The sequence below is a fragment of the Condylura cristata genome, unplaced genomic scaffold (assembly GCF_000260355.1).
Source record: "Condylura cristata isolate star-nosed mole 26May11 unplaced genomic scaffold, ConCri1.0 scaffold00027, whole genome shotgun sequence".
NCBI lineage: Eukaryota > Metazoa > Chordata > Mammalia > Eulipotyphla > Talpidae > Condylura > Condylura cristata.
Window position 1 is genome coordinate 16645523 of NW_004567128.1, and position 26364 is coordinate 16671886.

Consider the following 26364-nt stretch of genomic DNA (forward strand, 5'->3'; position numbering starts at 1 on the left):
CAGCACAGCTCTGAGACCTTAGGCAGGGAACTGCCCTGCGGCGCTGAATTGACTAAGTTTTTCACTACTTGTTTCCATGTCAACTTAACTCCATGGGCTATTTTATTACATATTGATCCTTGTACTCCCCCCCCCATAATGAATATTTATCAGCAGCACATCAAGAGAAACCACATTTCACTTTTATTTCAATGGAACACCCTTTTAGGGGAATGTTATGTGGCATCCATTTAAAACCAGAATCTCTGAAATCATTTAAATTTTGTATCTGGTTCTAGAAACTATTTTTGCTTTTTCTTTTATTTAGGTATAAAGCCCTTATTAACGTGCCTGCACTACCTTCAAAGAAACATAAAACTGTTGCACTGCAAGGAAGATATATGGTATTAATAGACACAATGTGATTTTTAAGATGGTCATGGGTAAAATCTTAAAGGGAGTGCCATCAATTAATGGAAATAAATGGACTATGGTGTATACCATACACCCCATGTTCAGAAATGGCATAAAGAGATTTTCAAGAATATTTAAAAATATTAAACCACTACAGGTGATGAGAACAATCAAAGAAGGAGAATGATATACTCTATCACATCAGTTATTTACTATTTCCTTGCTAAAATAACCAAGCAAATTAAAATGCCTGTATTCTTTTTTTACCTTCTGGTAACAATTACCTCTGGGCATGGTATCAGTTGTATTTTTTTAATCATATTCTAAAATGTTAATTTCACAAATCCACTATATTTAATGAAGACTGATCTCGTGGAGGATGAAGTTCTCCTATCACTTTATACATATTACTGAATCATAACAGACAGAAGTTAATGCTGGCTATCTGCAGAGAATTAAGTGATGACCCCATGAACATTTATGAGAAAGGGAACTATTTCACAGTAACTCTGACACTGCTGAAAAGCTGTCATTAAATTTTACAGAAAAGTTTGTATTCTAAATTTCCAAAAGTTTCATTTGTTATAAAGTTCTGATACAACAATTTTTAATATATAGCAATTTATCGTAATTTTCAGAGACACAAAACTGCCAAAATTTAATCAAGAAAGTCAGACATTTGGAGATTTGGGTTACTGTCTCCTTCTTAAATATATTATCCCTTTTGACACAGTTATTCAGGTCTATAATGAACACACTGCATCCAGTGAATGACTTTCAGTTTGGTTTAATAAAAAATTCAGACAGTTATTAAAAAAATCAGTGTAATTGGAAGTATCATGTTCATTTTCTCTTTATGCAAAATCCATGTACTCATATTCAAATTTTGCATTTTCATTTAAATTTTATTAACTCTGCCTTGAATAATTATATCCTTCTGAATTCTGATGTGTACAAATCCTGTCTAACCTTTCGAAAATCAAGTTGCTTTTGTTAATGTTCTTTACCTCCTTGTATTATTATAGATATTCAAGTATCGTTAACAAGGAAGCGTGATAGCCATTTACTTCTATCCATTCTCACTTATTCCTAACACTATATATATTAAAAATAATGTACTATCCTTATCTTTGTAGGTATGAAAATCAGGAGATATGGAAGAAAGCCTGCACCAATTTTTATTAAGAAATGGAAAGTTTAATTGATGCTTGAAAAGGATTATTATAGAACAGTATGATTTGCAGTTGCCTAAAGTTGAGGTGAAAACAATGGAGATTTTGAGCTTTTTCAGTAAACTTTGATTTCTCTGAAACTTTTATTACTTTAAGTTGGTTTCTTTAAGAGGCACATAACTGCCTGAAATAAAAACAACCCTGTTTTGAGAGAAATGGTGCATTATCTAATTTTTAAAACAAAATGTTTTTCTCCATGATTTAAAGAACTTCTCTGTCCTCAATATAAATGCTTCAAATGGGTTGCTGTTACTGACCTATTTGAGTTATGAGGCCAAAGAAACTCAAGAAGAAAAATGTGCTATGTGTGATATATAACTATTGTGCTATATGTTATGACGATATATTCCACAAATACATATCTATTTAATAAAATTTGTCTATGTAGAAAATATGTCAATGCATTAAGAGTCAAGAAAAAAAATAAACTAAATAACTGAATGAAAAAGTAATACAATGTGGTCTTTCAGTAAGTCTGTTACATATAAAGCCATGCCAAGATGTGCCAAATCTTTAAAACAAAATTATTTTTAAAGTGCCCCATGAAATTAAAATGTTTATACCTGATTATTGTTCCCCAAAATGGCACTCTTTAATATTATAGTTTAAAAATAATAACAGAATCACATGTAAATTCTAAATAGGTTTACTGGCTTTAAATGCATACTATGGGTCAGAAGTGAAGATAAGCTATCTTCAACAGGTAGTTTTCTCTATTCAAAAGTCTTCCCAGTAAGACAGTGAATTTCTTGCTTGGGATTATTACAATAAAAAGGGCAGCTGAGTTTACTTTCTTCCTTGATCATTTATCAGTTATAAACATAAAAAGGCAAGTCAATAATTAATGTTGACCCTCAAAATGTTGGGTGAATCCACCCAGGAGATAATAAAAATAAAAAATCTAAAAAGACCTACATAAAAAGCACACAAAAAAATCCCCCCAAATATGACTAGGACATGACAGGTATGTGCATATTCTGTCCTGCCCATGGTTTGGACATATATAAATGCCATGTCATTAATGGTTTTCTGATAGTACTTGGCCTCACATGCTTTTCACGAAGTCACAGAAAGGTCTTCAATAATCCTCCCAAGGAATCCAAATGGATTGGTCATGATCTTACATGGAGAAAACAGCAACAAGGGTGTGGCTAGCCTTAGCCCTCCCCATACCTCCTACTGTATTATTTATAAAACTGCCTACGTGAAGCCATAAAACAAAAGTCCGAGCCACAAATGACCATTCATTGATTACCAAATGTAGCAACCTTGTGATATGCTTCTCCGCTAAAAATGTTAAATCTCGGGCTCTCCCTGGTGACAATGGGTTAAAGCACAGCATTAAGAAGCTCTCCCAAGCCACTGAAACATGAATTCAAGCCCTCACCAGGGAGCTGACCCACATGGCTTGACAGACCTCTCCTGACTCACTTGCTGCTCCCGTCAGTAGTATACTTCCTCAATCTGCCTGGTTTGCTCCCACTCTGTCTCTGGTGAATCCTCTCACCCACCACACCTCTGGCCTGTACCCCTGTTCTGTATGCATAAATGAATAAGTCTTAAAAAAATTAAACTCTATAAATATACATATCATCAGTAAAAACGGTTACAGAATATCATCCATATTATTTATTTTCTAAACTTCAAATAATTGCATGGCTAGGGCAAGCTGTCAGTGAGAGATGGACACAGGAACAGCATGTCCTGCTCCCGGAAGTCAGATGTGTACGAAATCCTGGTAAAGGGTCTCAGGACTTGCTCACTGATCTGCAGTAGGTTGGTGCTTCCCTTCTACATCATCCACTTTACCTAATTCCTCAGGGCCAAGCAAAATCACCATCTAATTAAACTGATAAACTGAATCTCAATAATGTGTTAATGGCTTATAGTAGTTTAAAATGTTATCCTTCACAGGGTAACATTTGCATTTTAATAAAGACTTTCTTTGAATTAACATAAATTAGTAACTTGGTAGAATGCCAGTCACTGAGTTTGATCCATGGGAAAAGTGAAAGAGGACTTTGGTTCCCACCAGAATAAACACCAATGCAAACATACCGATATATTTGTTCTGTCTTCCAAGAAATTATCAATAAATTAAAATGGTCATTTCATAAGTAATGTTACATACCCTAGGCACTTCATAATGTAAAATAAATGAGGCAGAGTCTATAGCATGAAATCTAAAAAAATTGCCAAAGAAACTATGTATCATCTTAAAAAGACAATTTCAAAAACTGCTGGAGTCATAATTTCCATTTCAGAATTCCCAGAAGTCAAACAGGAGTGCTTTTCCTTGTTTCATCATATAATCATCCATTTAAAAGCCATTTCTGATCTATGTCCCTTTTTGCCAGATTAAGGCACAATAGCTAAATGCTATTACATATAGCCATCAAGGCTCTTCAGTTAATCTCACATATTAATGTAAGTCACTTATGTGATCAAACAGAGAAGTGACCATTTGGAGTATTGTTATGAAGATAAATTTAGGCTATATCACTTTTACATCCTTCAATGGTTTGTAGAACTCATTAACAGATTGAAGTCTGTGAGAAGACTTGCAGTCAAAAACACTTAATCCTCGATGAGTTTTGACATAAAAGTTTTAAGTTATAAATATCTTTAATTCATATTTTAAAATATATACCAATATATACTTTTTGATAGAAAGCTACAGTTTGGGAAAACCTATGGAAATATTTTCATATGATCACATGTAAAAAGGAACACCCATCTACACCATCCATACATTTGATTCCATATGGAAATGAAATTAAAATAAGTGAGGAACTATTTTAAATTACTTTCAATTATGTATCACCCTACTACATCACTTAATTTCAACTGCACCACAGAACTTGTGGTTTGAGTCTATTTTACAGATTTACAGAAGAGACAATATTTCTAATCTATGCTACACTTCTCAAGCATCTCAGAAAATCTGGTTAGCATCTATCACCACATCATTCATGTGATAACAAATTACCTTTGTCTGAATATGCAAGTGCCCAACTTGACTTCTGGTTTTGAATGAAATTGTTTTCTTATCAGAAAAGGAGAGACAGTGAGCATGTGTAGAGCTGCACTAGTCAAGGCACAACCAGTCACCCTGAGTCTCCTGGCCATTTACACTGAAATCTAATCATTTAAAGAGAAATGCAGTAAAACAGGATTTTACTGGTGAGATTAAAACTGCAGCAATGTGATTTTTTTTTTAATAATACGCAAAGTCAATAACGCAAATGGTCGGAATTTTACTTTTATGTGAAAGAATTTACATCAGCACTTTATCTATCAGAAAACAATGTGGCATAGCTAGGCTGGCAGCGTGCCTCACAAAGTGGATTTACACTAGCTGCAAATACAATATAAAATATTAAAAGCTTATAAATCAACCAATTTATCATACTACCTGTGACTGGCTTTAAGGAACTGCTCACCCATTTTGTTTTCATGTACACATAGCCTTAATCTCTAAAAAATTGTGTTAAAATTCACAAAACACCTAATATGAATTAGATAAAATATGCATATTTTATCTGTTGAAGACTTATTTATATGTGTGTATATGTACATATGTGTGTATATATATGGGTGTGTGTGTGCGCACATGTGTGTGCATACGTGGGAGTATGTGTGTGTGTGTGTAGGTAGGTGTGCTAGTGTGTGCTTACATACAGACAAAATGGAAATATTGAGATGATGGTGGAGAAAGAAAGATCACGAACCTTCCACAACCTGGGTAGATGCTATTGAGCCGGACACAGTGATATGCACATACGGGAGGCAATGGATTTAAGATCTGCCTGGCCCAGAAAGGAAATCAGTATGTGCTCATTTGCTTCATGCAGATACTACTAGACAGTGACTTGCTAAGTGTGCAAGGGCAGCCTTAATCTCCACCTCCTGTTTATGACAAAGCAGATGACGCTTTTATATTACAGGGACATTTAAGAAAGATCCTACACAAACAAATGACACTTTCAAAAAGGACAAAAGGAGAGATTTTTGCAGGTTATCTTTACTTACTGCAGTCAAATAATCCAGATATATAGAGAAATGATTAAATAAATTTGTGTTCATTTACTATGACTGTTACAAATGGAACATCGGATCTCTGCACACTGCCTGGAAAAATAACTCTGATAATCGGTTATATTTAAAAATCATATTCAGAATGAGGCACGGTTTTTTAAAAAGAAAGAAACCATATTTAGACGGAATATTTATGGTTAAGAAGCACATAACGTAGCATTAAAAGTTAATCCTGAACTGTAAACACTTCTTATTTCAAAGGGAGTAGAACAGGCAGTAGGAAAAGTTGGTGAGTATAATGTCTTCTTAATATAATTTTCTATTGACTGAATTGCTAACCAAGTATTGTATTACATTTAAAATAATCATATAGAACTCTGAATTAGGATTAAATAGTCGAAACAAAAGGATAGCCTGTGCAGTGGAAAATACAATCTTCATGCAACCTGCTTCTGCGTCGCTACGGCTTCCTCCATTTGGAGGCAACACAACAGGCTATTACTGTCACTTCAGAGTTGCAGGAAAGCATACACTAGTAATCAACTCTCCAACTCATGGAGTCACAGGTCAAGACATAATGCAGAAAGAATATATTTGGAAATAATTTTACATTATCAAATAAAGCAACACTATGGTGCTCCCTGCACACCTAATTGCCTGAAGAGTCCTGGCAATGACTGGCTGGTGAAGAAAAGAAAGTTTGTTTGTTTTTTTTTTTTTTAATGTCCCAAAGAATCCTGAAGAAGAGTGAATAAGTGGGAAATAGTGCTCTTCTGTATGGGCATTCAACATTAAGTCAATTTCTCCTGATCTTATGAGTTTAACTGATAAAGAGCTAATTGAAATAAAAATAACTAATGAGAAAAACAGACAAGACAAAAGTATATAGTTAGTAAAGGAAGATAAAATCAATAAAATGGTTGTTTTTTTTTCTTTCTTGCAGTTTTGAAATCACTGCTTCAGTGTTCTCCATGAATTATAAATTGCTTTTGCTAAACTGAAAACTTTCCCTATTTCATTTACCTGACACATGAGGTTATCTTTAAATGTCCTAAATTAGAAGAGGGACTAAAACCTTAAAACAGTAACATTTATAAAATTATATGACCTAATCTTAAACAGTATGAGTTTATTACCCCACATCCTACCCTTGTTTTCAGTTATTTTATACCCTTACAATAAAAACAAGGAAGACACAAAACACCTTTCAGAACATAGCTGAAAGATGAAGACTGAACTACAAAATAAACTATCTTGATGAATACAGTGTGCATATTTTGAAGAGCAATGTGTCTATTTTACAAAGTAATGCATGCATACATTTATGACTGAACACGTCTATATGCATATGTACACACATACGGACCTCCCTGGTGGTGCAAGGGGTTAGATATCAGTACTAGCAGCCACTGTTGCGTGAGTTCGATGCCCGACTAGGGAGCTGACCCACATGGCTCGGCAGACCTCTCCTGTCTCATCGACTGCTCCCCTCAGCAGTGCATTTCAGTCTTGCTGCCTACTATGCTCCCCACACTGGGAATCCTCTCACCTCCTGCGCCTCTGGTCTACATCCCAGTTCATGCACACATAAATCAATCTTTTAAAAATATAAACATAATATGAAAGAAAAGTATCTAGACATTTAGCTAGCTGACTAATTATAGACAGAAAGGTAGATAGGTAGACTGAAGAGACACAGATGATAGCTATAGCTAGATAATAGGGGTATAACTAAGCCGGCAGCAGTATTTCGTGATTTGTAAATCCAATGTGCTATTAGGCATTTAAATACTTTCATCTTTAACAGATTATTTTAACCTAATTTTATTGGAAAATTGGCAAAATAACTGAATTATCCACCCATGCTAAGGACAAAACAAATAAACACAAATATATCTCCCCCCACTCTCCCCCACCTTTCCTGAGCTACTGTTTCTCTAGCCATGCCCTATATCCAAACTTATAGGCCCTCATATTTTGCCTCATTTCTAGGATGCATGTAGAGTCCCTGTCATTCTTTTTATATCTGTTGACTGCTAATTTACTGGGTCAGAAAACTACGATACTTTATAAGAATCATCCCTATAATGAGTGCAAACATATCTTCAGAAAAGGACATCCATAGTCATCTCATAAAAATATTTAAGTAGGCCCTCCCTGGTGGCGCAGTGGGTTAAAGCACAACACTGAGAAGCTAAAGCCACTTCTGCATGAGTTCGATTCCCGCCTGCCCCGGAGGTGACCACATGGCGTGGCAGACCTCTCCTGACCCGCCCGCTGCTCCCCTCAGCAGTGTACTTCATCCATCTGCCTGTTCTGCTCCCTGCTCTGTCTCTGGTGAATCCTCTCCCCCTCTGCATCTCTGGCCTGTACCCCAGTTCTGTATGAATAAATAAATAAATCTTAAAAAAAATATTTAAGTAAATGTTGGACTCTGTGACCTGCACAGTCAGTCAGTTTAGGGAATCCAGAGGCCTTTCTTGATGCCTGGCTATGTCCCAGATAATTAGTGATGATGCCCATCCAACCTCTGAATAAATGAGGTGTGCTATATGTATGGAAACTACAGTGTTTAATGTTATTTTTTTCTGATATAGTTTTTTGTATTTTCTAATATATATATATATATATATATATATATATATATATATATATATAATTTGTAACTTGGCAAAATATAACAACCGTGATTTTATTTTTTTTTTAAAGATTTATTTATTTGCACATACAGAACTGGGGTACAGGCCAGAGGCTCAGGGGCGGTGAGAGGCTTCACCAGAGACAGAGTGGGGAACAGAACAGGCAGATCGACAAAGTACACTGCTGAGGGGAGCAGCGGGCGGGTCAGGAGAGGTCTGCCACGCCATGTGGTCACCTCCGGGGCAGGAGGGAATCGAACTCATTTGGAAGTGGCTTTAGATTCTCAGTGCTGTGCTTTTAACCCGCTGCGCCACCAGGGAGGGCCCCGTGATTTTATTTTTAACAGAAGATTACATTCAATTGTTTCTTAGGGTTTTGTGAGCTTAGTGACATCTTGGGTTTAACATGCTGCACTTTCCAATCGAGATAGTTACTCCTTAAGTAGCTTGTTCTCTGTCAGTGTTCCAGAAAATAATTATTGTATTTTCCCATGGCAAGAATTCTAGTGTAAAACTGTACTGTTCTGCCCAGCAGTTTTTCAAATTTTAACTCAAAGAATTCATATTCATCCAATCACATTTAAATTTGCTTTACAGCTTATGTTTTAAAAGGACAATTAACTGAGGTCTTCACATACATTCTACTGCCAAAAACTCTTGATAAAAACAGGTAAAACAGAAAAAGCACATGGCCACAAAAATATTAATTCTTCACTTCTCAAAACTTTTCAGAATACTGATTTAGTAGCAGAGTTCTATGGTCAATACATGTTTTTAATTTAAATTTTAAATTATTTTTATCGCAGCAACACTGGCTTCTAACACTACATGTGACTTTAAAGAGGTACGGGTTCACACACCTTCCACACTACACTCCCTAAAAAAGCATCCTTCACCCTCCACTGTGGTTCACTGCACCCCTCTACCCCTTGGTCCCCTCCTCAGGAAGCTTTAGTTCTGGAGCCAGATTTCAAGGATTTCTTTCGTTTTGGTTTTGTCTGTCCTTTTGCTTTGGACAAACTAGTATTTTTACAATGTAAAAATTAACTAAAATAAATGTAATGTAAAACAAAATAAATGTTAAACACTTTGTAAATTACAAAATGGTAAATGAAGTTTTTTTGTTTGTTTGTTTTTTAACTTCTTTGGAAATGAAGAGTATAAGGAAAGCAGGCACATTAGCTTTACTGAAGTGCATTTTTCCAGTTTGGTATCTTAATATGTTCCGTTTTAATTTCACAAAGCACAGAAAAGACAAAAGTTCTATGCTAAAGTATGCTAATTTAATTTTTTGGATTCCAAATAACACATGATGCTGTTAGAGGATCTATCTGTCCTTTGAAAAAAAAAATATATAAGAAATTAAATCCAAAAGAGGAAAGTACAAATAACTGAACAGTGTTTCTGTACCTTTACTGTATGTTAGTGTAGACAACGGGAATATACAAGGCAGCTGTTTTGAAAGCCTAGTCGCGTCCTGTTTGTATCCTTCTCCATCTATTTACTTCCTCATGTGTAATAATAACAAAAAGACAATCCGAAACTCATTGTAAGGGATGTTTACAGGGTGAGCATTGTTGCCTTGGAGGCCATAAATATGGTAGGCAATCTTGGGCTTTAGAGTGTTCATTTTCTTATTCTCAAAGGAATAAAGAAAACACATCCCACATTTTCAAAATTCCAAGCAGCCAACACAAAATTCTGGCAGGAATGGTGCCCATGCTTGTGAATCTTTCTCCAAATTGATGACTCCAGCTATTTGTTTTTACTTCATGGTTTAATAAAATACTACCAAGAGGTCAGGGAACTTCACAAAGTTCCAACCTTCATTTCTCTAGTAAGGGCACTGTAATAAAACGATAGTAAAAGAGTGAGCCTCTCTGGTAGTGCAAGGGTTTGTTAAAGTGCAGCACTATGAAGCTGTCTGCAGCCACTGAAGCATGAGTATAACACCATCAGGGAGTGACCCACCTGGCACAGCAGACCTCTCCTGGCCCAACAGCTGCTCCCCTCAGCAGTGGATTTCAGTAGATCTGTCTGTTCTGCTCCTCACACTGGTGAATCCTCGCATCCCCACCCCCTCTGGCTATGTCCAGTTCTTCTATGTATAAATAATATTTTAAAAACTGACAGTAAAAGGGAAGAAGGAAAATAAAGAAGGCCACTTCAATGCATCCCCCATTACAAAGGACAGAAAGTTATTCTCTCAGATGAAAGAACAATTATTTTATAAATTTAACTAGATGTACAGTTCAATGCATTTACTCTTATTTCCCCCCTTTCCCATGGGGGAAACTTTCAGATAGCAACAGACTATACCTGGGACACTACCAACATAACAATATTGAATAACTATGAACTATAGGGAATGCCACGGGAACAGAGTTACCCATTCATTCATTCATTATGAGTACCTACATCGTAGAAGACCCTATATCCAGGGAAAAATACTAATTAACAAGGCATAGCCTCTGACCCCATGGGACCTACATTCTAAAGGTAGAAAACAGACCGCAAAAAAGTAAACAGATAAATATGACATTTAGATTGGTATAGCAGTATGCGGGGACTATTCTGGCTAAATGCTGTAGGGCACGATGGAGGGAGGGGTGCAGGCAATGTATAACTCATCAGACACTTATGTTGAAGGGTGAATCCGCTTTACATCCTAAAATATGACAATCCAGCAAGCTACAATTTAGAAGGAATGTTCCAAGTGAAGGGAAACAAAACTGCAAAGACCCTAGAGTGAAATGAGATTGCAGAGTTTGAAGCAGGGTACACCTTTGTGGCAGTACATCGGGGAGGCTGTTTTCCAATAGGAAGGCTAAAATATAAATAAATAACTAACTTTCCATGTAGGGAATGGTCAAGTATAGCTCTGAAGAAGGTTAACTATCATGTAAAGGACATCATTCTTCTATTTAGTGTATATCTGTGATTCTTTATATATTTTGAATTTTCTAAAGATCGAAAAGTGAATCACAAACATTATGGATAGATGAGGATATCTGCTATTAAATAATTAACTTACCCATATTTTGCCACCAGGCAGTCTTTTAGTTATGAAAGTGCTACTGAGAAAAATATTTGCTAACTGGAAGCTCTCCCATTCTATCCTGGAAATACATGAACACACTGCTATTCAGCTGAACACTACTACTGTAACACCTCACAGTTACAAATTAATCTGAACACCTTGAATTTGTACAGATGTGGATGTTTGTTTTTACTTTTATCCATGTACCTTTTAACCATGGATTGTCATTAAATGTAGCTTCTCATTGCTTTACATGTTTTAAAAATAGCCACCTAGTTTTTTTTTTTTTTTTTTAAGACATCATCGTGATTGTAGCATAAAGTGAAATCGGAGACTGCAATCAGCCTGGAATTTTATTTAGTTCTCCAGTACATAGCTGTCTATTACTTATTGACTACTGTGCTCAGAATATTAAATAAATTAAAAGGTTAAATTATAGAATTTTTAAGAAGATTCATGTTGCACAATTAAGTTTATGTAAACAAATGCACTCGCACTGCTAAAAATGCAACTAAATTCCAAACACATCTGAAGATTTCAGAAGCCACTGGTGCATAAAAGAGGGTGTAAGAAATATCAAATCACTTAGCAACTTGAAAATATTGTAACCCTTTTTTTGTCTCGTGAAAATCAAAGTTAGGAAAACTATACACTGGAATTAATATTATTCATCTGTTCTCAGAATATGTTCCATACAATGAGAGTCTTAAGTAATCACTGAAGAATCAGAATGATTCACAGATGGTGAGAGTGATTTAATTATTTTTAACCAGTTGTTATAGGCATGCTCAGAAGGATATTTCCAACCCCACTGCAGAAACCATCTGATTGCCCTTCCAGCTGGTGTTCCATATTTTCAAAGCAAATTTAGATTGGAGAAAATTACTCTTTTTATTGCTGTGATGCAAAACGGAGGTCAAATTGTTGTGTATAAATTCTTTTACTTTTTTCCTCTCCATTGTATGAGCTATATTTATCAAGTATCATGTATTTTGTATGATTGCTATGGATTTGCCAGTGTTCTTTTGTTTTGTGTTGTCTGACACATAGGAAGCACTAGAGAAATGTTTATTGAGAGAAATACCAATTCAGTGTATCAAAATAAAACTTGTTTCTTTATAGACTGCCAGCCAAGAGTATGGAATTCCAATTTCACTGCACCCTTATTATTAATAGAAGCCCCCCCCAAATAAAAATGAACAGAAAAGGAAAGAAACTAGTGGTGGGGGGGGAGTCAAATCTTCCCCCACTAAAGAGATAACAACAACAAACCTTTGTTCATTGAGTGACTAAGAGTTTCATGATATTGGAATCTTTGTCCTTAATTTGATGTTAACAGGTGTTGACAGCTGTTAGTCTGGTTAAGTTGTTTTACAAATTATAGCTAGTTTTTGTGAAGACCCAGTTTGTATAACTCATGGCCTCAGAAGAAGGCCTTTTTATCATAAAAAAGGAACTTACATTGATAATCGTTTCTATTAAACTAAGAAAGTATAAACTTCACTTAATGGCCATATTCACAATAAGAAGTAACAACTTTTTCCAAAATAGTTGTATCAAATACAGAATTTCTAAATATTGTCATTCCAAGGAATATTCATTTTAGTAAAATAAATTTTGTTAGTGACAAAAATGAGTCACATTTGTTACTATCAAAACTTGGCTCATAACGCATTAGACTCAATTTTGTATTTTATCAATATAATAGGTATGCCAAAATGTCAGTATTCATATAATATCAATGATAATACTGAGGGATGTGTTAAATTTACACTTGATATTAAAATTTAATAGTGTGTAACCATAAGAAAGGTAACATTACTTTGTTCATTTATATATTTGCTACCAAAGTGAACCGTTACAGTAGTCCACTAGTGTAACTTTCCTTCAGAAAAGGAACATTCAAAATCAGCTACTTAACAACATAGCCATAACCTAACTACACAACAATTCTCCATGGTAATACGATAAATGAATCAATCGACAGTTTAACACACTTAACACAGTCTTATGTCAATATAGTTGCTTATTATCCTTGACCAATTCAATTAATGTTGTAAAATCTAGTATTCTCTCTGAATTATTCATTCTAGTTCAATAGTTTATTCTCCTTTTTCTACTTAAAAAAATATGAGTGCTTTTTTTCTACTTTTTTTCCTACTTTATCATATTAATGGTTACTGCCAAATTAATCACATGCACAAAGTACCGTGCGCAGCCCCTTGAGAATTAAGACCTTAAATCAATTTCATCATCCATGAATCCGTTCATTCATTGCATAATTATGCACCTACTATATGTGAGTCACTGTTTCTGTTCTAAAGTCAAACCAGTAGGTGGAGAGAAGACAGACAAACCTGCATTTTTGGCACTCTCATTCTATTAAGGGAAATAAGAGAAAAACGTGAAGATAGTTTTCACTTCTCTGGTAGCACATTTCATGAGGAAAAAGTAAACGTGGAAGGGGCTGATAAAATGTGTGCATATGTGTTGAGTCTGTGCTGCTTGTTTACCCACGCGAGCTGCTATTTTAACTGTCTAACCATCTTCTCAGAACTTCATCTGTGGTGATATTTAAAACCTTGATTTAAGTGGTGTTAAACTAGGATCTATTTGTATTTACTTCAGTTGGGTCTGTGGCACACTATCAATTCCACATTAGTTAAGTCTTTGGCTTTTGGGTTGTGAGGACACCTACCAGCATGGTTTCTAGAAACCACCATTTTGTGTGTTGTTTATTAAACCAGTGACTGTAACAAAAATATTTTGGGACCTTACAACATATTTGGTGATTCATTATTCCTCAAAAGTCTTTAAGAATGGAGTTACTAACTTTGCCCTGTGCTTTAAATATTTAGGAAGTTGCATGAGTACAAAAAAGTGGTGGGTTTAAACTAAGGTTTTCCTTCTCCAAGTAGGAAAATTAGTACAAAGTACAACTGTTTCTAATGTGAGTGGAATCTGCTTATAAACACTGGCCTAGTCTGGATTTTGCGATGGTGACACAAAAGAAATTTAGACACTTTATTGACTAGATTACTATCATAATCTTAATTTATATATGCTACTTCTGTTCACATACGCACACAACCTATTTAATTTATAAGCTATGTAAATATTATCCGTGATATTGTAGGCTCATCTTAATCCATGTTGGTTGGGATATCAAATTATTTATCCAGTTTGTGGGCTCTGTTCTCTACTTTTGTAATTATATCAGACATGATACATGATCCTCTGTTCTTTCTACCTTTCATGTTTTCCATATTATTTATCTATATGCAGTATATTTTAATAATCTCAACATAATGATCTTCTAATTGTTGCTTCCTATATATTTAACTCAGATACTTTTTTCATTCAATGACTATTTTCATTTCTAGAAGTTTTCACCATAAATACTGGAGTATTTTTCACAGTGGTTTTAAAAATCAATGCTTATTTTATTCCTTCAGCTCTAAGACAATCATCAATAAATTTATTTCAGGGAAAACAATCGTTTTCTAATTTAAGTTCATGAGGCAGAGATTATCTTGATTGTTATATACTAGGTGACTCTAAGTCACAAAATATGATTTCATATGGGCTGTAATATTTTTTTGTGAACCAATCTTTAGTGTTCTTCTGTGGGGCTCTCCCAAAAGTGATTTATTCTATGATTCATTGGATGGCCTCCAAGGACCTTATCAATCTAGGATCCATTTTCTGTTAATTCCTCAGTTCAGAGTCTACCGTTCTGTGGCTAGTATATAAATCCAGATCTCCCACACTCAGAGTTAATCCTCAGAGATATTTTTTTTTCCTCCGTTCAGAATCCTTGACAGATAAATTAAACTTGTCGGTTGGATTAATCTGTTCCACCTCTGCATGACATGGGCAGTCCTTCCAGGTTCCAGACTCAGGCAGATGTTCACTTCCATTTCTATCCTGCACATTGTTGAGCCAAACATTTTCTATTAAGAGTTATTTATAGCTTTCTACTAACCATGACGTCCTCACACCAGGTTTGATATCTCATGAGATGACACTGAAACTGACGGTACCAAGAGGGAAGCTGAGTTCCTCAGCTATGTGGTTAGAACTTTTTTAAATGATGTTTCACTCAGAATTTCCATATTTGAAATAATGAGTGAGGCCTTCAGTACGTAAACTTTCTAAAAGCTGATACTTGGTGCATATAATCTATTTACTAAACGATCATTAACTTGATTTAACTATATGACTAGAAACTTAAAGTTACTATACAAATGGAAATAGCTATTGTAATTGCAACACTCTAGAAAAAACACAGAATTTTGACTTCTTAATACCTGTGATATGTTAAGTTCAAAATTGAAGCTGAGAGAAGGAAAATTCTATAAGCAGCTAGCTGCTGATTCATTTCCCTTAGCAAGCATCATTTGATTTTACAACCACAATTGTTTACTAAAGAACATTCTGTCTCTTAATAAAACAATTATTTATGCTCCCAAATCCTCCAATGATTTTGCATTGACAGCTGACAATCTTTGTTATTATTTTTTTTTAAAGATTTATTTATTTATTCATACAGAACTGGGGTACAGGCCAGAGATGCGGAGGGTGAGAGGATTCACCACACACAGAGCGGGGAGCAGAACAGGCAGATCGACAAGTACACTGCTGAGGGGAGCAGCGGGTGGGTCAGGAGAGGTATGCCACGCCATGTGGTCACCTCCGGGGCAGGCGGGAATCGAACTCATGAGGAAGTGGCTTTAGTTTCTCAGTGCAGTGCTTTAACCCGCTGCGCCACCAGGGAGGGCCAATCTTTGTTATTAAGGCAAAAAAAAAACTATCTGCCTAGCAATTATCCAAGCAGCATGGTGCCCCTGTATTTCAGTGCCAAAATTAATGTATTGCCATTGTATTAAGACAAAAATGTTTAAAATAAGTAATGGAGTGCTAGTTCTAGATTCAGATGCTATTCTTCATAGGTGATGACAGTCATGTCTGTCATTGCATTTCTTGTGTATCTGTGTTTTATTTTGAGAAAATCCAAAATAGCAAAAGCATAACTGCACAGTCATGCTTTTCCCATATCTTTTTTCCCCTGAAGAGCAGTGTTTCCTCACTACTCAAACAGGAATCCTCTCATAAAATTGAAATGAAATTTCCCCCTTTGTACTGGTGCTTTCCAGATGTGAAAGTCTGCAGAATCTATTCTCCTCACAGGAATTCATAAACCCATCTGCATATGAAAAGCCCCTTGAAGTTTTAGAATAGTGAATCTGTTTAATCCTATGTTTTTTTCAAACTTGTTTGGGCACTAGATTGTGTTTTTCATTCTTTAAAGTAAGACCCAGCTTTTTTTTGGGAAGTACTGAGTTCAAGTTTGATATCTTCTACTTCTTACATGTGTGCTTAGGTAAATCTCATGAATTTCATTTAAATCAATTTTCTTTACTCTAAAATGGCAATATTTACAATTGACTGTGATGCTGTAGAAGCTTTCATTTGTGGTATATTATTGTAATCCTCCTCATATTCACACTGACCTGTCCTGACTATAGGTCAAAATTCTACCAAATATTAATTGCTCCTAAATGGAAGGCTGGCTCGGTTTATTTATAGCACCTATATAAAATCGAGGTAAAAAATAATCACAAAGGAACAGTATGCATAAAGGTCCTGAGATGGAAATAATGCAGATGTATTTAAGTGAAAATGAGAACGATTCAAGTTTCTGTGAATGAAGAATGGCTAAAATGGAGATGAATTTGGAGTATCAGGAGTGCAAGTGAGGAAGTGCATCATGCAGAAGTCCAGAGAATTTCGTTGAAATGGTATTGAGCAGCAGGGACTTTATAGACTTTCACTTATGCTTTAGGATTTTAGGTGTCCTGGATTTAAAGGGAAATATAGTGCAGGTGGTGAAAACCTGGAAGCAAAGATCACACAGGCTCCACTGAGAGATGATTTTGGTGGCAACTTGTAGATACTGTAGATACTGGAGCAATCCTGCTAAAGATATATTTTGCAAGTAGAGCCAATAGAATTCAAAATTAATTACATAGATGACACAAGAGAAAAGATGAGTAATGAAATCTAGGTTTTTGACCTAAGTGAAAAGGCAGTTTACAAACACAAAGAGAACTTTGTAAGATTTACATAGGGGAGGAAGTCAATTGTTCTTGATTTGGCTATGTTACATGAGAGATGCCCGCTAAACATCCAAAGTAAGAGGCTAAATAAGAAGGTGCTGTACAGGAAATGCTGAATATGCACAGTATTTACGTGGCATTTGCAGTCACAGACTATCCAGGGCAAAACTGTGTTTAGCAAAGTAACATTTCCTTCTTTATAAAAATATTTGTCACTTTGTTGCACTCTTCTTGGAACCAATAATGTACGTCTGCATGTCTTTGCTTCCCAGAAACACTGCAAATGGTAATGATACACAGTGAACACATTAGGTATAAGCCTTATTACATCTCTTGACACCCATCTTGGACAAAACATTTATTCAGGGTATTTTCTTTCCTGTGGGGTCAGACAAACCTCTTCTATATCCTTACAGCAACAGTTGTTTTCCTTTGAAGCACCTGGCACAATTTCAACGATGACAAGATTTTTTTTCAATGTCCCTTTTTTAAAATTCTCCTTCTTATACTACACTGTTTAATAACTCAGAATTTACATTAATAAGTCTGCTTAGTTTTGGTTCATCAGAAAATATTTCTGTGTCTGAAAATATCTTGTCTTCTTTCTTGAGCCACAGTTTATGAGACATTTGAAAATCTGCCTAGCACCTTCAAGATCTTATTCCATTGTTTCCTAGCATTGATCACTGATGAAGGCTACGGTCAATTTTGCCCTCCCCTGGGCATTCTATCTTTGCTCTTCAGTATCTTTACAATGTTCACTAATGCTCTGAGTTTTATGACAGATTGGTGGTACTTTTTTTTTTTTTTTCAAATTGAAAACTTGTAATTTCAGTATTACAGTTTTGTTGAATTTTAATCAGTTATATAAAATTATGCCTCTTCCTCAAGATCTCTACTTTCTCAGTCTGGAACCCATTTTGGAAATATGTTTGAGTGTTTTATTCTCTTTTCTACATCCTCTAGTATTTTCAGCAAAGCAGAATTTTCAACAGCATTTTTTTCAATTAATGTATTGTCTTTCTTCTACAATGAACAATGAGCTCAAAAATTGAAAAGGCATTAATTATTTTAATTTAATTTTTTTTAAATCTTCCTGTTCACTTTGAGAATAGTCTGTTCTTATTGTAATAATTTCATTCCATCCTTTTCAAATGTTTTAATATTAAAAAGAACTTAGTATATTTTTCTGACTGATCTCCTATCTCTATTGCCCCCAGCTAGACATATAAAACATTGGTATCTGTTAACAGTATTCACAAAAATAAATCTTTTTATACCTAATGTAATGTTAATCTGTGAGCTTATTTTGCTTAGGAATTCCGCAAGACCCCTGCGATGTGTGGCACCCTCACTGTAAAATGTTGTGGTCACCTTTTCTTTAGCTTTTAAGGTTAATTGTTCAAATACTACTACAATTAAGCACAGTAAAAAATATTATTAAGGAAAATTCTTGCTAAGGAATTTGCAGGACCATTTTTATTTCTTATCTCTCTCATTACTTTCCTAAGATAGCTAGGAATTAAGACAGAGTTCTAGTCACACATTTATGGAAAATTATACTTTCACTGGTAGAATTACCAATGTGGCATGAAATTTCCTGCCAATATTTTGTGACTTTATACAATGCTCCCTGTGCATAGGTTGAGGTCTCTAATTTGAAATTTTCATTAAACAAAATGTATCTGGCAGTGGTTAATAATATTTAAACTTACGGTAAATATGGGACATAATTCTGTTAATGGCTTAGAGATATAGTAATTTTTAAATGTCTTTTTTTCCCCCCAGGGCTTGCTTGGAGAAATAAAAAAAAAATTGATTTATTGCCTCCCCATAATACAGCAAGTGCTTTGCAAACATTACAATATTTCACTATCACAAATGTCCTTATCACCACTGTACATATGAGGGATATCAAGCAGAGAGACTTACCCAGTCAGGGGAACTCATATTCGAGACTATTTATCCCAGGGAGTGGTCTTCTTATTAGACCACGCTCTGTAATATATCATTCTATAGAAAAAGTCCTTATGTTGAGTTTATAGCCATTGATGGGTCTTGACTGAGCAGCTAAAAATAAGTCCCTTAGCCCACAGGAAAAACCAGGACTTTAAAATATCTTACATTCCTAATGAGTACAGGAACTCAACATGCCGACTACCTGGAGAAAATTGTACCTGTTTTCTCCCAGTCTGTGTTCCCCTCAAAGTTTGTTCTAAGAACTGTCATTAGCAAACACTCTCCTATGCTTTGGTCTGCTCTCCTGCCTGGTCGAAGGCTGCCTCTTGATTCCCTCCATGCCCCAGGCCTTTGCTGAGCTCTGCTATCGCTCAATGTAGCTACGGTATGAGTCTAAAGTGTACTCATTTTACCTAGTTTAGTCTAGTTCTGAGTCTTACTGAAATAAATAAAATTAATTTCTAAAGATAAATTTCTAAACACCTTATAGTACTGCCTACAATTTTGAATTGCTGCTGCCGAGATAAGACAAACTAAAAATCAATGAATCCAAATGAAATCTAGAATTTGCATCTGGACAGAATAGAAAGAGGTATTTGAGAAAAAGAAAGATTGGAGAAAGGAATTCAGAGCAAGATAAAGAATTCTGAAGCTCTGACTAGCTGTGCTTCATCAGGACCACTGATTAATCCAAATGTAAGTGTTGGTAAAGTTTTTCCTATGTGTCTATCTCAAATGGCCTCACTGTAGAATAATTGGGGAAGATGATTCTAACCAGCAGACATGGGATATCAGTTTTTAAGTAATATTTAGTGTAAAGATATATCTGTATGTTTTCTCATTCCTTACCTTTCAGAGTGAATTAAAATCCAAAATCAAATATAACTAATATTAAGTCTATCATTCCTCACACATACTGTTTCTACTATCAAAGAAAATCAAGTGTTAGTATGAAAATACTTTCCCCACTCAAAAAATCTGAATTTTGGATCTTTCTGACATAAAAGCAAAAAGACATGTTTATAAGGAAGATATATTTTAGAATTTTGCTATAATTTAATTTTCCTTTACAACAGAAACTGTGACTGGATTAATATGAAACTTAAATTTGCATATAACCTCATTTCGTTTTATCAATAATCATATCCACGTACTTGGTGAGGGTCTATTGTATGTAAGCACATAGTAGACTTAAAAGAGGATGTTTCCTGGAGAATTTCAAATCCTGTGTCTACTTAACTATAAAGTATTAATAATTAGGTTTCACTTGATGTGTGTCAAAATATGAGGGAACGTGGGAGGAAGAAATTAATTAGTGGTCAGATAATTCAGCACACATGATTTTACCATGATGATATATTAAATCAAGGACCAAATATTTCCTTTGCATTTTATTTACGATTGCTTGACCCTCATTTTGCATTTATAGCCACAGGCTTTCTATCAGTGCAATTTTGAGTTATTTATATGTTCATAATATCTAATCTGAAGGATAATAGGCTAATGCATGCAATCAGCTAGAATTGAAGCTTAAGTGAAATATGGTTTCAGTAAGTAATATATATTACTTCTCCCAACTTTCCAGAATAGTCAACTGCTCTTAAATCCTAGGGTATGGGATTTTGTGGAAAACAGCACATATTTTGATTTTTCTAATGCATCAAAAGAAATCATAATAACATGCACTTATATTTTCCCTTGGTTAGTAAGCAGCATTAACAAAATTATATGCTTAAAAATAAATCTATATTGTCTTATTTAAAAATATACCTAATATTAAATGATATCAACAATGTCACATAAGAAATCCCCAAGAATATCTCACTTGTGGGTTGAAGCAAATGAAATTCATTCGTATGGGTCAAAATAGTTGAGTTATCTATTGTTTCCATCTGATTCTACCTAAGTAGTTATAAAGCCTATTTATCTAGACTTTGGCATCCTAATTTTGTGAAGGTCACTATCTTTGCCTAATTATAGCAAGATAATCTTTCCTCTTCATTTTACACTACTTTGGAATGAGAACAAAACAATGCACCTGTTAGAAAGTCCTTCCTGTTTATACCATACAATATGAAGAGCTAGGAAGACACAGCTTACAATTATGAGTTGCCTTTTTAAAGAGAAAGTTCCTAATTTTTCAACCAGCTGTTTGAAAGAACAACAATTTTTCCTTTTCCTTTTGGCTCATAATATTTCAGCAGTCACATAATTTAGTTTTGCATTCAAGTTGCTATCAATTACCCGCCATCTCACTAGGCACCCATTCTAATAAAGCTTTTAATCCACTAAGTAGCTAAGCCAGGTATGAAGACTAAACTACTATTCTTTAGAAATGAGTGTGATAAGACCTAATGCAAGTTCATATAAGATATTTCACATAAGATTTATCGTTAACCATGTATACATTAAGAAAGTAAAGTTAGCGTGGGATGATCTCAGGAAAGTGATACGTATTTCTGAATTAGACACTGAAAAAAAGGAAATGCATGATAAATTGACAAATTCACATTGCCAATGTTATGGAAAATATGATGTGGCAAAACAAATTAAGATGTATCATTCATTCATTTTGGAGAAGGGGAGCTATATACCCTATGGGCTGCTAATTTGTTTGTTTTAAGATGAAAAATTAACCACTGGTGTTACAGAAGCCCAAAGAGAGTGGAAACTACTCATTTTCAAGTGTATACTGAAAAGCTGGAACTTGCACCCAGATGTTTCTTTCTTGTTGTTAGTAGGCCTCTGTTATCCAAGTAGTAGTTGCAAACACCTATGTGGGTTTGCCAGTAACTCACAATTTGTGCAAAGTTGAGTCTTCGAAACTGAGCAAATTTGCTCTCAATTTCCCGCCAGCGCTTGCTGAGCTGGATCTGAGTTGGCTCCACTGCCATTGCTGCCCCATCCTCAGACAAGCCCTCAGCTTGCCTACGCACTGCGTTCAGCTCCTCTTTCTTCTTCTGCAACTCACGATCAATTTCCTATTGAGCAAAATCAATACAGGGCCCAGGGCAGTTAGCCGACCACATCAACCAACCTACAAGCAGCACATACTTCTCTCAGAAATCTCACAGACTTTTGTCATTTTATTGTTATTTTTTCCAATAATTTACAAATATTGAAGCCTTCATTGTCATCTTCACCCAAGAATCCAAATGTTATTTCAATTATTCCTTGAAGGCTCAGTTTCAGATATTCTAATTAAGAAAATATTTAAACTGATCTAGTAGTTTCTTTCTTCTCCATTCCTCTGGAGTTTGGGGAGTTGACCCAAATTGGAGTGACTACTCATTTACTAGGGGGGGGGGGGCATCAGTATAGAATATTACTTAGAGGGCAGGTTATTTATTTCCTTTTTAAAGTTTTGAGGAACTCAACAGAGAATGAAGCAAAACAAAAAGTGTAAAATAACAGAAAAAACATCTTCAGACAATATGCAAATAAATCAGTAGCAATTAGACACAGATGTGTGAAGATGCTCTCGTGAAATGAATGTGCTAACATGAAAAAGAAGTCGTCCATATACCGTTATGTCATTTGTTCATCTGGAACAAAGATACACAAAGTCAATTACAATTTTACCAAAAACATGTGACATTTCTTAATTCATTTTACATTGTCTAATAGTAAAACATTTTATTCATCAACATTAAGCAAATTGAAAAAACACTTAATACATTTGCTAAAACAAAACACAATACAAGAAAATACATCACATCAGAGAAAATGCTAATAAAGGAAACAACAACATCAACATGTTAAGTATGAGCCACATAGGTTAAGTTAAACCAATTAAGCTACAGCAATAAAATCTATATTGACATTCTAAAACAACATTACCTTGATTTTCCTTTCATCTCTGGGTTCAGGTAGGCTGGCTAATTTTTTTTCAATGTCATCCAAGCATTTCAGGAGATCATCAGCCTGCCTCTTGTACTGATACCACTGATGAGAAATTTCTAGAGCCTTTTTTCTTCTTTGAGACCTCAAATCCTGTTCATGGTGCAGATATTATTACAGTATCAATATGTATGTACAGCACACCATGGGCTGCAGTTACTTAAAAATAATCTGAGCCCCTTACCTTGTTGTACAACTTTGGTTAAATTCACATTTAAATGCCAAACATACAAACAGATGATTAAATTACGGCTTTACGTGGCCTGTTCCATGTACAGAAGCTGAGAAATTTGAACTCATTTAAAGTATTTTCTCTTGGCCTGTTAAAACTTGCTTAGAACTCATGTCATCCTTAACTGACTTGTAAAGAATGAGTCGACTAAATTATCTCGTAGTATATGTGAAGTAGTTTGATAGATGAGTACAACTGACTTCACTAGGTATTTGCACAAATGTAATAAATTTGAGGTTGACTTTTCAAATAGGCAAATATTCCAAAATTTGCATCAGCAGCTCCGGGTACATCAAAAAAAATGTTAAGTTTATAGCTAAGAAACAACATTTAGAACTTTTGAAATCCCTGCAAAGAGTTTCATAGGCTACTATTACTTTATGATTAGAAATATAAATTCACTATAGTTAGCATATAATTTATTTAAAGCTACATATATAGAAGAAAATTATTTGTCTGTGAGCACACATTTAATGACAATTAAATGCTATATTTTTTTTTCAAGATTTGCATGACCAATTATTCTCATTATATCAAATCATGTTTCAAATGCAAAATGAGTTATTTAAAAAATAAGAGAAAGAGCATGGTTTTCAATCAAACTGATGAGATAAACAGGGTAACTTATTTAATAAATCAACAAAGGGGAAAAAATAAATCATCTTCCTCCTTGCAAGCACACTCAATGTCTTCCCTGATCAATAGGATTTGATGAACTGCCATATTATGACAACACAGGGGAGCTAGCAAGCTCAGAACACAGCTTTCGTTTCTTCCAAGTGTAGTGATAAGGATTTCAACTAATCTTTAACTAGAGCAAAAGAAAATAATGAGTATCAAGCAACTGCTGACATATTCACTGCATTGGAAAGTTCTAGACTCCTTTTAAATATTTCTTTAAGACTAGAATTAGAGTCACTTGGCAGGCTAACATAACAAGTGGGCTATATTTTCACTGGTTGCTTTTAACTCATTTGCAAGAATAATCTGGATGTTTTCCCATTTTGTTCAAAATTAGGGGTATTAAAATTACTGTAGTTTATGTTTTTAGTTGAATTTTAAACCTCCTGTGGAGGTAATAAATGCCTGGCTTGAACCAGATGGAACGCTGCTTTTCTCAAAGGTAACCAGCTACAGCCACATCAACGAGAGTTGAGTCATGCCTTATTTGTGACACAACTCATGCCTCTGCCAAGAGAGTTTGTGTCACAAAACCTGTAAGTTGTTTCATTTCCTAAGCACAAAGTGAAATAAAACATGTAAAGATAATCAGAAACATATAGATTTCCTCAGCGATATGTCAGATAACCAATAAACATTGCTGTTCACTAGGATACATATGATCACATGACCAGTATAAACACTTCTGAAAGTTTGGGCGCAGTTGGAAGTGCGTGAATGACACAGCTTTCTGATTTTCTGAGCACATCATGGTTTGCTCTTGCACTCCCTCAAGGAAGAGGTCGTTTCCATTTACTATATTTATCAGCAGTTACCTTCAGAACACCTGCTGGCCAATTAGATTCTCCTTGTGGATTCCTTGCAGGCACAATATTATGTAATTGCATTCTCAGCAGTGTTTATTTGGTTGTCTGACAGTATAGGAAAAGGGTTTGTACTCTTATTTGCATATAGAAAGCAGACTCCATCCACCTACTAGATGGATTCACTTACAAAACTACATAGCCTAAAAGAGAGATTTATAATAAAAAGCTCAGCAATTAACAGTATTAGAATATCAGCCATGCATGCAAATAGTGAATATTGCAAAGCACATACAAAAAAAAAAAGTCATTTCATAAAACTCTTTACATGTCCATCCTCATTTCAAGATGCCTTAGATATTACAGGAAACTGCTATTCTATTCTTGCCTTCCTGTACATATCCAAATGAGTCACAGGAGTACTTGAAGCTATACACTAACACTGGTTGAAATGAGAATACCAGTTCTCTTTCAAGGGCATTAATATTTTTGAGGAATCCTACATAAATGAAATTAGGTTCAGGTGAATGCTTAGTTAGTTGCAAAGAGTGACTCTGTTAAAGTCAAAATTACATTGACTGAAAAAACTAAGCATAATTCCAGGCTTCACTAAACAAATATTAGGTTAGAAAACAATTAAGCTTTCTCTAAATAAAATCAATAAACTTTAGCAAACAAAGTCTAAAAAATAACAGATTGGTTAATCTGGCACTTAAACAGGTTTTTCAAGTCATGTAAAATAACCTATAAAATTAATTATATCAGAAAATCACACTCATGAACACTATGCATGATGCATTGTATTTTTGACTATTGTGAAAAAAAAGACCCTCCATAATTCTTAAAACACCTTTTCGAATCCAAAACACCACTCAGCAATATTAAGAAAATCACACACATTAAATAGAAAAATAGGTAATTTTGGTGACTAAGATTCTTAAGCATATTTTATTTATGCACAAAATATTCTCCCCTACATATAAAAAATACCACAGGCAAGGTATATTATAATGTTAGCTCTAATACCTTGAGAGCATTATGTTTTGTCTGTAACAGCTGCTGTTTTATCTTTATTTCCTCTCGCTTTCTCTCATCTGTGATTCTTTGTTGTAAGTTGTCTCCTCTTTGCAACAATTCTTTTACAGTACCCTCATTGTCTTCACTCTGATCAAAAACAACAAGTACAGTCTTCATTTGTTTTTTTTTTTTTTAAAAGCTGTACATCGTTAGCAAAGATAATAAAACATGTTATTTAAACACACACAAAAATCCAATTTGAAGCTTTCAGGGAATGTTATTATAAGATGCTATGCTCATGGTCTTTTATA

The 26364-nt window shown here is 34.7% G+C and overlaps 1 protein-coding gene across 1 annotated transcript in view; it reads right to left on the minus strand.

Moving 5' to 3' along the window:
• DMD (dystrophin) overlaps window positions 1–26364 on the minus strand; it is a 1782468-nt gene that overhangs the window by 1054368 nt on the left and 701736 nt on the right. Inside the window, exons 39-41 of the mRNA XM_012730297.1 lie at window positions 26063–26200; window positions 23261–23413; window positions 22219–22401 (exon numbers count right to left, since the gene is read on the minus strand). Of these exons, the coding sequence (XP_012585751.1) occupies window positions 22219–22401; window positions 23261–23413; window positions 26063–26200 (474 nt within the window). The remainder of the gene's footprint in view (window positions 1–22218; window positions 22402–23260; window positions 23414–26062; window positions 26201–26364) is intronic.